The 13,809-nt window shown below is 36.9% G+C and overlaps 1 protein-coding gene across 2 annotated transcripts in view; it reads right to left on the bottom strand.

The window, feature by feature from the left end:
• LOC120624123 (nephrin-like) overlaps positions 1 to 13,809 on the bottom strand; it is a 269,981-nt gene that overhangs the window by 50,880 nt on the left and 205,292 nt on the right. For both annotated transcript variants that reach the window (XM_039890481.1, XM_039890480.1), the window contains exons 7-9: positions 6,715 to 6,869; positions 2,393 to 2,537; positions 648 to 778 (exon numbers count right to left, since the gene is read on the bottom strand). In XM_039890481.1, coding sequence (XP_039746415.1) covers positions 648 to 778; positions 2,393 to 2,537; positions 6,715 to 6,869 — 431 coding nt within the window. The remainder of the gene's footprint in view (positions 1 to 647; positions 779 to 2,392; positions 2,538 to 6,714; positions 6,870 to 13,809) is intronic.

Below are 13,809 nucleotides of genomic sequence, written 5' to 3'. Positions count from 1 at the left end.
ATCCGACTTCCCTTGACTACAATTTCACCAAAAGGTTAGTGATGATGCAGTTTAAGTAAGCTCAACTATCACGGGTATAACACCCGCAATGTGTTTCCACGCGTTAGGTAGTAAAAAGCCACTGCCGATGCCTTTCGCCAAACCAAACCTCAGAAATTATGAATTTCCAAATTGTAATCTGGGACCTTCGCTTAAAACACCACAATGCTTACCACTGCCCAGGGAGGTTGTTAAATGTAATGTTTTCAGGCGTACTTGTGTAAGTGTCAGTTTTTTTTATTAAACATTCCATCACTTTTAAATGCCATCACGAATTTCAATGCGTCACAAAATCCAGGTTGACACGGGCTACATATTTGCCTGCCATAAGCCATAATATGGTATCCGTTTGATTCCATTTTTAAATGTGTAAAATGTTTCCGGCGGTCAACTCTTTAAATAACGTACTTGTTTTAAAATGGCTATTAAATATGACTTACCTTGTCTTCCATAAAATATACTATTATTATGAATGATTTAAGCTATGGTAGTAAGACAGAATTCTGAAAACAAGATTTTATATCTAAAGCACATCCTTTTTGCTTGATTTGAAGCCAACAAACGAGAATAACACGGCAAATAAAAAAGTAAAAAATGTTCGAACTTACATTATGTTCCCACACCACTTTGTACGCGGGAGGGTTGGCATCGACTTCGCATCCGAAGTACACATCGTCGCCTTCTTCGATATCGTTCGGGTTCATTTTAGACCCAAGACGCATTGTGGCAACAGGAACGTCTGTTGAATTATTCATTCTATTTCAAATACAGTAGAGTTGCATTTTCACTGCCGTCAAACTACCTTTGTTATACCAAATATATTTTTCGTTGCGAGAGTTTCAATATAATGTGAAAAATATGGGCCATATTGTAACAAAATAAAGCACATTGTTATTTATAAAATATTTTAAAATATTGGAAATTGTACACAATCTGTTTTAATATATTTCCGAAGTGGTTAATTGTAGATTTTTAGCATCGTACCGAGCATCGTTCCATACTAGGGCGGTAACTAGCCAAGGCCAACTTACCAGACCAGACCAGAGAAAACTCAGAAATTATAATCCACTTATCCGCCCTTTTTATTATGGGAGAAGACACGTGCCCTGTAGTGGGCCAGTACTGGGTTTATAATATTATGATCGAACCGAACCGGATGGAACCAAAACGAGGACGGTCAAAAAAATAATGAACCAGCGTAATCCGACCATAAATACATTTTAATTATAATCATAGTTTTTTTTTAGTTGTATAGCAAAAGCGTGTGTGGATACGAATTTTTAAATTTACCTTTGTATCCAATGCGGGATCGAGGCACAAACAGCAAAAAAGTGAACTTAATACTCTGTAACTTTATATTCCGTGTATCTAAAAAGCTTTCAGGTAAAGCCCTGAGGCGTACATTAAACGTATCAATTTTCCGAGCGATTGCTACGGGCGGCGGGTGATTCGAAGACAAATACGCGAAGCCTAACGACTGACAGAGTAATTTGAAGGGTGGACTGTATTAAACTGATAGCGCCTAGATAGATTGTTTTTCATTTACGTTAGTTGTCTCTTATTTTATTTATTAATAAATATTCTACATCAGTACACACACCGCCATCTAGCCCCTAAGTAATAAGGTGAATATATTCATGAATGTCATAATCATGTCATCAACAGCCTACAAGCGTCCACTGCTGAAGAACATAGGCCTTTCCAAGAGCGCGCCACCACACACGGTCCTCCGCCTTTCTCATCTAGCCACTGCCACCTTTTTAAGGTCATCTGTCCAGTCTGCGCTTACCGAATTTATTCATGAATACACACGAATACACATAAATAATTATAATATGCGGATAAGCCCGGCACTGAAAAACATTCATGCTCTTCACATCAACGTTTTCCAGCTGTGGGAATCTAACCCACAGCCTCGGTTTCAGAAAGCAGCGTCACTGCTGACTGCGCCAGCCAGCCGTCTAATTGAATATCATTATATAAACCTATTACCGGCCCACTATAGGAGACGATTACCAACCCACTACTGGGCACTTTTGGTGTACAACCCACTATTGGTGGACTTCACACGCCTTTGAGAACATTATGGAAATTTCTTAGGCATGAAGGCTTTCTCACGATGTTTTCCTTCACCGTCGAAGCAAGTGATATTTTAAATAATTAAAACGCACATAACTTAGAAAAGTTAGAGGTACTTGCTGGGGTTCGAACTCGGCCCCCAAAAGTGAAGCCGAAGTCCTTCCCACTAGGCTATTACCGCTGCAATTATTTAGTAGTATAATATAATATCATTAGTAGTTATTCTAGTGTTTGAAAAGAAAATGTATAAACGAAACAACTTTTAAAAACTCACAATAAATATTGAGAGGCAGTTTGCTCTCTATCGTTGTCGTGTTGAATTTTGAGTGTTCTGCTCTGCAAATAAGGACCTTTCCATTCTGCTCCTTTAATGGCGTCCACTGAAGAAGCGACTGGGTCTCGTTGCGATCTTCTAGATCCTGGGACAAAAGAAACATTGTTAACATCAGCCTTAGTAATGTCCTACAACTGGGTACATCTATAATTGGAGAAGGAGAGAGATAATGCGTTTCTCACAAAAAGTTAGCCTTACACTGCAGTATAACTTGGAAGTTAGTATATTATGTAGCTTAAAATACTAGCACGCTAAACTTCTATACTGCTAATCGGTTCTCGTGTTTGTCGGTATGGGACTGATGAGCCATAGCCGAAGACTTCCATCATATTTAAAAACTTAGGCCAGACATCTTAGACCAACTACGCCCCGCAAATGCAGACTGGCGGGCAGACTGGGCTGTGACTGGTTACTGCCATACCCTCTAACACGTTAGCCCTTCACCATATTAGACTACATCCGATGATGTACCTTGCTTACCATCAGGTTAGATAGCAGATGGGCTAACTTGTTGTTATATAAAATTAACCTCCTCTTATTATAAATTATAGTAAATTATAAATAACACCATACAGATTCACCTGTTTTACGCGTAGTATAGCGTATCTCGCAAAGTAGCGACTGCTTCTATCCAATGTTACTCTTAGTTTACAGCTAACATAAAAATTTAATGATATTAGTGATGCTTGAACTTTTAAAACCCGATAAGAAAATCCATTAAAATTAAAATAAATTACTACACGTTACGTTTTGCTAAACATATTAATGTCATCTTACACCATCTTTGGAAATAATCATAAAATTAAAAATAATAAGTTTTATTGATCACATAAGAATTGTGAATGAAAGAATTCATTCACAATTCTTAACTTAACAGATAAGTCTCTGATACTTAAGTAAATGTTGCTCGCAGGTATTCGTACTCTACTTAAATATAGCTTAAAATTTATAAAGCACCTTCGAAACATACCAACGTACGTACTCTTGTATGACCCAACCATCCATTTCAAAAGTTAAGCCGAGGGTGAATCGGTAACACACTAGGTGAAATTAATTAAGGGATGTTAACGCTTAACCGGGTGGCAAGGCTTAGTAAGACCTTTGGGTGTAGTGTTAAATTTTACGATTATCAACGTGTAGTTGAAATTCATTGGCGTAATAAGTTGGGTCAGACCTAAAACACGTTTATTATTTCTAGTAATAAATAAATAAATAAATAATAAATATACTACGACAATACACACACCGCCATCTAGCCCCAATTCAAGCGTAGCTTGTGTTATGGGTACTAAGATGACTGATGAATATTTTTTATAAGTAATATACATAAATACTTAGAATATACATATAAACACCCAGACAATGAAAAACATTCATGCTCATCACACAAACATTTTCCAGTAGTGGGAATCGAACCCACGGCCTTGGATCAGAAAGCAGGGTTGCTGCAAACTGCGCCAATCGGCCGTCGAATCGGCCGTAGTAATATCCTTATAAAAGGTTTCCAAATTTTGTATTCGTCCTTAACATACTACCAGCCCCCATGGCATGGTGTAAGTAGAATGCAAAAGGTTTTGGCTAAGCCCACCACCCTTGCCAAGTGCGGATTAGTAGACTTTATACGCCTTTGAGAATATTAACTCTAAGGCATGCAGGTTTCTTGACCGCAATCTTACCTGGAGGTAATTTATAATGCAGTCTAAAATGGTAGTGGGCTTACTTTTTAGGGAGTATGGTAGTCTTATCCCTAATCCGTTTCCACGCGACATCGTACTTAAACTAAATTGCTAAGCGGCACGTGTTTGTCGGGATATTGGTAACTAGCCGCGGCCAAAGCCTCCCACAGACCAAATTTCGAAAACTATAAATTCCCAGATCCCCTGCCGGGAATCGAACCCAGGACCTCCTACTTAAATTCACGGCGTTCGCCGTTGCTGCACGCACGTCAACACCAGTAAAGCGTAGGTTTCATTATAATATGTTGTTCGAACTTTTTCAATATGAAACTATTAACTGAAACGACTATCGGTGCCGCTAAGTCAATACACCACATGGTGTTAATTTCGTTCTTTCGCCTTATTTTTTTTATTACGGCTCACTAATTAGTTAATATTACATGTTGCGCAAAAGGTTGCTGCATACACTGTCTAAACTAGAAGGTGAGCTTTACAGAGTCGATAGACACTAAGGTATTTTAATGCTACTGTCCACCAAGGATTGGCGAGTAAATTTCATGATTTAAGACCCACTAATTTACAATTTATTTTGAGTATCACTACAATACATTTTTTTTTCTGTGAATTTTGACCCTCAGAGCTACTGTTATCGCAGCCATCATAGCATACGTAGGCGCACTACAAGGTTCCGGAACTGGCCACATTCACAAACCATATTTAATAAAAATAACTACATTTGAAAATGGAATTCAATGGATTTAGAATTGGTACAGTTTCCTTCATTACACTGTCAATTGTTTTCAAATTGAGTCGTCAATAAATTTACAGCAGTTATTATAAGTTGTAATATTTTCTGTACTAAAGAAATGAATACTTTCCCAGGGTAATACTTTTGCTACTTTTTTGAAACATTCGTATTAGACCAATTAGAGTAAAATTCCCCAGATAAATTCAACATGAGTGGCAAGATTTACCCAGTTCATTCACTAGTGAAATTGTACAAATATTTGCGAGTGCATTTAGTATTTTAGACGCAAGTCAGTAAAGCGAAGTAAGTCTTACACGGGAAGATGTACCTGACAGGTATACACATACACTGCGGGGCTTATTCTGTATGGATTAACATGACTTATATCATATTGACGTTATATACATTTTCAAACGACTTGACAATTTATCGATATTATGATTATATGACGTTTGTTGGAAAAAGTGGGGATGCACTTTAATAAAACTAATTTTCAACCGACTTAAAAAAAAGAAGGAGGTTCTCAATTCGACTGCATGTTTTTTTTTTTTGTATATTTGTTACTCGATTACTCCGCTCCGCGAAAGTCGGTTCTTTTTGTCCATTTTTTTTTTACTTTACCTATTCGTGAACGTTCATTGTGGAACATTCAACTATGTTTGACAATACAATGATTATACTTTAACACGCGTCAGATACTATTCCAATGTTGTCGACAAAACGAGCCAATAATAAAATTTTAAGATTGTGTTTTTAATAGTAATAATTGTCAGAAAAAGCAGAAGCAGTTTTATATATATACAATTGTATGGATACTACCAATTACATAATAAAACATACTCGTATATCATTCATAAACATATATGAATTCATTCATTCATTCATTTATTCCTCCTTGTTTTTACAGTTTTTATTACAAACTTTGTGTAAAAACGAGGCTTAATCATATTTGAATTAACATATATATTTATTATATATACGTTAATTCAAACACATATATACTATAAATACATAGTATATTTGTGAAGTAGCCGGACCTAGCAATTTCGAGTCTGTTTTGACCCTTGCTCACGGTGTAGACCCGCTAAGGTATACTTCTGCCTATATACCCGTATAATGAAAGACTTTCAGTTACATAAACCTGCTGTTACATCGGAATAGCTACTTTTCACACTTTAACTGATAGCAGCTTTCGAATGTCAGAGCGGAATTAAACTCTGAAAAACTTTCCCGGCTTAGTTAACATTTATTTGTGAGACCTTATCGTTAGATCTCAAGTGACATAATTAACTGTGTTTGAAGACTTTTAGACGTGTGCTGTGAAAATAAGGGACGCGCACTTTACTTCAAAAAAATATTGGTAAGACAAACATTTGTTACACAGTATGCTAAACTGTCTTTAAAGGACCTCTTGGATTGGAGTTATTTGCTTATTTTCTTTGAGAAACTGAGTTTTAAAGAATTGTATTTTGTAACCGAATTCAAAACGGCAAAGGTTCTCATTTCGGTAGTAATTTTAATGTTCGCTACCTATAAACTAAAGATAGCGCCATAACAAAGTAAAGACTTACCGATTAGTTATAGAAATTTTATCAATTAAGGTGCAGCAGGTTTTTAAAACCGAATATATAAAAAAACAAAACCTGCGCCATAATTCAGAGCAAAATAATTCTACGTGATCTGCGTACTGCACACGATGTACCTGCTGTTTACTAAGTTAGTTGAGATTTTATGATATAACAATAATATAATATGTTTTTATCAGCATTAAACAATTTTTATGAACTTTTAAAATGTGACTTGAACTGCGTTACATGTCATTTGCCATTTATCCTTACCTGTTGTTTAGTTATAGAGTCGAGCTGTTTACCACCAAGCCACCACGTAACAATAGCGGGCGGTCTGGCCCCGGTCGATTTACACCAAATCTCCGCCTGTCTGCCCACTGATAACGGTTGCTCTCTTGACAAGATTTCTACGGAGAGCGGCCTCACTGGGAAATAAAAACATCTGTTAATAGAGATAAAATATAAAGCAACAGCTGCCAGTGAAATAATCCGCGTCTGTTTCGGTTTTTTTTCAAAACAAAATCCGCTGGAACCTTTTATTTCCCTGAGTCAAGTGGTAACCCATTACCGGCCCACTACAGGGCACAGGTTTCCTGTGCCCTGTAGTGGGCCGGTACCCACTGTGCATCAAAGAGAACATTGTAGAACTCTCAGGCATGCAGGTTTCCTCACGATGTTTTCATTCACCGTTGAAGCAAGTGATATTTGAATTGCTTAAAACGCACATAACTTATTAAAAGTTATAGGTGCGTGTTGGGATTTGAACTTGACACCCCGAAAGTAAAGTCGAAGTGCTTCCCACTGGGCTATATCCTGGCTTTTTTATGTGCCTTTACTTAAAGGATTTCTAAAAATAACTATTTTTTTACGAAGTTGACCAGAATAGTAATTCTAATATTATACGTTTTTTTTATTAAAGAATTTTTTCAGAAATTTAGACCAGAAAAGTATTCTGACTGGACCGAGGACATAGTATTGGCTAGATAGGATTAAAACATTATCCAACGTTTACCTAAAAATAGTCAAAAAATAGTACTGTATTGTTAAACATTAGAGCTCCCGGGAATTCATACATTTTGGTTTATATTAGTCCCCTTATTTCTGAATAGCAACACCAGATTTCCAAGAATTCAAAATATTTTAACCCTTTCAAATAAAAACCAAATATTTGAACAGGTCCCGGCGGGGCTCATGTTATTACTTACGAGTATGTTGATGTGTTCATGAAATCAATTGATTAATAAACTATAAATTGGTTACACAAACAATCAAATCATCGTGTTGAATTATCGCATAACTTAAGAAAAACTGATTTTCTTAATTCATGCAAAAATGCTAATTTGAAAAAACTAACTAACAGTTAAAGAAAAATTGAAATTCTCCAACTTCATTATTTTCTATCGTCCTTTTTAAAACATTGTAATTTTCAAACGTACTCGTACCTAGTCTTGCGAGAAAATTTAAATTTTTTGCCACTTTACATACAGAGTTGCGAGTTCACTCAGTCGTCTTAATTTTCACAAAAGATCAAAAAGTTCAACTGGAGTCCAACGTCCGTGAATCTGTTTTTTAAAACTCTGCAACAGAAGCCTTTGTGTTATCTTTTAATAAGCGTTCCGGATAATATCTTTAGCAGATTTTTTTTTTATTTTCTTATTATTTAAATCTCACTGGTATTATATCAGTTGTTTATATCCCTTCTGAAAATTTGTATAAAATTAAGCAAATCAAAGGTATGAGTTATAAATACTTAAGGATAGGCTTTTTATTACTCTTGCCTATCCTATGCCTATCCTTAAGTTTTTTATAACTCGTACTGGAGATTTTCTTCATTTTATATCATCTGCATACCCTGTGCATACCCTCTAAGTACGCCACTGACTATATTATAGTTGTCAATTTTCAGTTATACTTTTTACAGGGACAACTTTGAACAGAATTTAATAACTATCCGATATTAGAAGGCACCATCGATATAAATTATTAAATGTTACTGATCTGTCTATTGCGGACAATATCTTTTACTGATTCGAATAAATCGGCGCTATCTCTTACAGCAATCGTGAACTACTACGGATCCATAACAGATCTACGGATACATAACAAATGTACTTGGTATTTTTATCAAAGCTAAGCGGCGTAACCTTGTAAGAACTGTATCAAAAATATACTGGCTATAAGTAGGAGTGGGATCGCTCGTTGAATTCAGTTAAATCCTACCACTTTCAAGTCGGCGATATGAGGTTATCTTGTGCACCCGCCATTTGTTTTTTCAATTCATTCACGTGTAGCAATAAACATAAAACAATAGGTATAAACCTATTTACTTTCTTATATAAAGTACCTAATTTTTTACAAACGATATTATAATTTTTTAACAAGTCAGAAATTGATAGCATCAACGCAAATTTACGCAAATAAGTAATATTTATATAACAATTAACATCAAGCAAACAATAATAATGAAATTTCAAACCACTCTCGTATGTTTGGATTCACTGAAACGGCAAAAGGTTTCTTAGGGTAACTGTTAAAATATCAGGTTACTCAGTGACTGACTTTATAAGTCTGCTAACTCTACTAAGGCGAAGCAAAACGGTACTTTGCTTAGTTAATTAACTTTTTGTAAAAACTGCAATGCATTTATGTTTCGCATTTTCAACTACAAATCGCGAAGTCCTGGTTTGATTCTTGGGTCGAGCCAAGACTTGTTAGGTACCAAGTCAAACCTATGTACCTTGGAAAGCAGGTTAAGCCACAAGATAATAATCGTAAAGCCCACCTTCATTGGAGTAGCATCGTGGGTCTCAAACTCCTAAAAGATGGTTAGTCTTGCCTCGCAGTGGGACTTTTTTTTTTTTTTTTTAAATTATTCTTCCTTTGGGATAGAATAGCAGGACACCTCCGACATGGTGGTCGGAGACCTTGTAATTCCTGGTTAATTTTAGTATACCAACTTCTTTTAATTTAAAAATAGGATGTGATAAATAAATAGACAAGGGATGTAATAGTGATTTTTAAGGTTGTTTCATATAAAATAATGTTTTGATTATACGTATTCTGAGTCGGGCTAAGTTTCAAATGAATAGTGTTAATGTGCCAATTTCTATTCATGTTTATTTCATATATTCTTATAATATACGGTAAACATAAATCTTTATTGTACATACTGTGTGTCATGATTTTAAGGTAGATAGTTGGATATTTATTAAATATTATTTTGGTATGTTTTAATGTAATGTGATTATATAGTTAATAATTTGGTAAATTTGTATATTGTTTATTTCCGATTTTATTGTATTGCTTTGTCTACTTATTTTTTTATTATTATAATTATTTAAAGTTCCTAATTTTATCTAGTATTGCAAATATTAACCGTGTTATCTTAGTAACCCTATATTAATATTCATATCTTTTTTCTTTTTATTTTAGGTGTATATAGCGCATCGGTGGCGACTTTCGGTTTCGGCGTGACGAGCTTGACGTTTGAGATTGGTAAGTGATGTTTCCTAAATTTATTAATGTTAATTTTTGGTTCTATATAGGCTATTTTGATGAAATAAAAGTTTATTCCTTTTCTATGCTCAATTAAAATTTGTTCGAGTTTCTCATAAAACCCGCTCAATTTTTTCCTTTTCACATTTTGTTTGTTATTCTTTAGATCTATTTTACTGATTTCGAGGTTTGTTGCAACTTGGTTAAAGCTCGCCGCTCTGCCGTCGCTAATATCATGCGCTATTGCTCTAGTGATGCCTTTAACAGTAGGCGACACTAAGTCTTGCCAGCCTATCCCATTTTTTGCGGATTGGGCATTCTTTGTCAAAGGTGTCGTGGTCCAGTTTATCCAGTTTGGCCGCCTGACAATTGCGACACGTAGCCTTTTCTCCTGCCATCCAGTGTGGGCAGTCCCTCCTCAGGTGCGGCCCAGTACTATGACTGCACTGGTCTGCCGCTTCCGTGCAGAGTTTCCTACCGTGCCCGTAAGACAGACATCGTGTGCACTGGATTAACGGAGACTGGTCTTCGACCTGCACCCTCTGCAAATCCACGTGCACGGCCCTGTAGTTCCCTTCAGGTATCCCCGCCAGCAGGTGAGCATTCTGGTTTTTCAGAGCGCCCGTTATGTCTTCGTCTGTATTATAGCTAAGAACATTTTTTATTATAATCAACGGGTCTTTATTTGCTTTCTCTTCTATTAGTAGTGTTGGATTGCCAGACCTGAGCTTATCTGCTACCTTGGCCAGCTCTTCCTGGGTCTGACATCCCAACACCACTTTTTGATCTCTCACTTTCCACCCGCAGGCCCGATATCTTTGCGCTCACTGCAGTTCTGATTTTCACTATCACATCGTCACTGGTATCATGAGCGTCAACTGAAGACACGATCAGCGAGTGGACCCGCTCAGGCTGGGAGAAAGAGGTCTTCTCCGATTTGGTGGTTGCGGCCATTGCCGCATATGAGATGCCGCCTAAAGTGTTTTTGTTAATGTCGTCGTTGAGTTTTTCGACCGTTTCTCTGACGGCACCCATATCAGTTCTGGCCGCAACTACAAGATCACTCTGTTTTCTGATTTCTTCCAAGACCTCCTTGGCAAAGTCAGCGACGGGAGCAGTTTGAACGACTGGACACGGTGCTTTGTCGTTGAGTCTCAGCGCAATTGTGTACAGGCCGCTAAGGCACTCGATCACTGTCTCTTTTATAGTCGCTTTTATATTTCCAGACTGCTCCAACTGAGTCTTGGCTTCCTGGAAGAGCTGGTTTGCCGTGGTAGCCAGCTCCTCAAGGGGGCCTTCCGCGGCTGACTTCGCCAAGAAGGGCAGGTCTTTAGAGGGTGCCTTGACAGGAGGGCGCTTGCGGTTTTCAGGGTCAACGTGCTTAACGTTGACACTGGCCACGTTAGAAGATTTAGTTGCATTTGACGCTCTGAATGCCATTTTAATAATTCGTAAGTAAGTTTAGAATTTAAAAGTCACACAACTAACAATACAACGATACAAACATACAAATTAATAAATAACAGGGAATTACAAATTGGCTATATCACAGTATTTAATGTGGTCCTACACTATTCTAACCTAATTAAAATTATTGGGAGGTGTAAATTGCCTGCCATTGGTCGATAATTTTGTAATTTTTATTGATTAAAATTTGTCAAGAGCTTCAGTCAGTAAGATAATAAGCGGACTGAAGTTCCTCTAATGTTGTTATTTTTGGGGGTGTAAAGTGCCCCAAGTCATGTAACAATTGGTAATTGTTATGTTTGGGCTGTGTATAGAGCAACCCAAACTGTCACTAGTAAATTGCCTGGGAGCAATACCGAGATATGTCAAATAAACTTTTTGCCGGTCTCTTTAAGGTATTGCTCCTCTCCTATGTCTTTTTAGACCGTCTAAAATGTGCGAAATTCGCGTGCGCGCCGCTCTCGCGCGTGCGGGTGTCGTGCAGTCCAGTGAGGAGCACACGCTTATGTGAAAATTTAGTTAAAAAATTTAGAAACTCGGAAAATTTTCGGAAAAAGTCCAAAAATTTTCCAATGAAATTAATTATTTTTCTTTTTGCAGGGTGGCGCAGAAGGCCAGAAATAACACCCCGACAGTGGACTCGTAAAAAGTGTCGACCAGGAGCGGCGGTAAGTTTGTTTAGCAGTCAAATTGTTGAATGAAATCACTCCGCAGTGGGACGTTAATAGGCTTTTGATAATGAAGATGACAATGATTATTTAAGTTGAGATAAAAAAAAATCACGCTATCGAGAATAAAATAACTTAGTAACTATCTGTATCTTATAAATATGGAAGTAAACTTAAAGTTATTGTAATGCATGGAATAAAAAGAGAATAAGAAGATATGCCTTTTATAATATAAAAAATATTCATCAGCTATCTTAGTACCCATAACACAAGCTACGCTTACTTTGGGGCTAGATGGCGATGTGTGTATAAAAAAAAAAAAGTAGTTTAGCATCTGAACCTTGTGGTATTTCTAATTCACAACACTGGTTTAGAATGGCTAATAATTCGTTATTTAACGGTAACTATCCCTGGCGCAACAATGAGCGCTCGAATTTAAGCAGGAGGTCCCGGTTTCGATTACCTGCAAGAACAATTTGGTTATTTATAATTTCTGGATTTTCTCTGGTCTGGTCTGGTGGGAGGCTTTGGCCAGGGCTAGTTACTACCCTAACGGCAGAGAAGTGTCGCTAAGCGATTAAGCGTTCCGGTGCAACGTTTCTAACGGGCTAAGGTTTTAACACAAGCATCAAAAAAATTAAAAATTAATAAAAAAAAAACTCATAAAAGTTAGAGGTACGTAACAGGGATCGGAACTCTGTAAACCCGAAAGAAAAGCTGAAGTCCTACCCACCAAGCTATCGCCGCTAAGCTTAGTCGCTTTAATTGGTGCAGATTGTGTTAATGTGTAACGTGTTCCCCCGTGTAAACCAAAGCGGAAACTTTCAAAGGAACAGTTAAGTTAGGAAACGATCATTAAGCATCCGAGCGTTCCGAGAAAACTAAAATAAATATATTTCAGCAAATAAAGCCTCGTCAAGGCGCAGGCGTCAAAGGTAACCTACGAATCCGTAATATCCTGGAAATTAATACATGGCTCAACTATTGGTTTGAAAACAGATTCTTTAACATTTAAATGAAGGTACATATTTTAATTCAGTCTTTGCAGCAAAAAAACGGAATGTAATTCAGTTATTAAAGAAGATTCGATCAATAAATTTATTGCTGACCGACTGACGAAGTGGTAGACTCAGCCAACGAAGCTGAGTCTACCACTTCGTCAGGCGGGGGTGGTTCGGGGAGATGAGTTAATGATTAAATATAATTTTCCTTCACCGTTCAAGTGAAGGAAAATATAGTTTTTTTAATAGTAATAATTGACGGACCAAGCCCATGGCCCATCTGATGTAAGTGGAAGGCCCACATGATAGTAAGCTGAAAACCATCGCCTAAAGAAGCCTAGAGAAAATGTTCTATTAAGTCTTTCCAGTAAAATATTAATATTTACAAACAGTAACAAGTAGGTACATAAAATTTAACGTTAAATTTTGTAACCTCATGTTTCCAAAAGCCATAATCGTCGGAGAGAAATTGCAAGAACCAATTTCCTTTTACATCATTCGACGAATTTTTATAAAAATATATCTGCGACTAGACCGTTTCATGAAAATTTCTATTTCGCGAAGCACTGGGAAGCAAACATTTGCACCGCTGCAATTTTCTCGCCGCCCAGCGCCGAAGTTGCACCTGCAGTGGCTGTTGCGTAATTTTTCAAGTAAAACAACTCAGAAAGGGGAAGAAAATATGGAGTTCCGTGTACATCATATCGTAGAATATACAGAACCATTATTATATA

Source organism: Pararge aegeria, chromosome 5 (assembly GCF_905163445.1).
Source record: "Pararge aegeria chromosome 5, ilParAegt1.1, whole genome shotgun sequence".
NCBI lineage: Eukaryota > Metazoa > Arthropoda > Insecta > Lepidoptera > Nymphalidae > Pararge > Pararge aegeria.
Note: the sequence above shows the minus strand (reverse complement) of the source record. Positions and strands in the feature narration are given on the sequence as shown.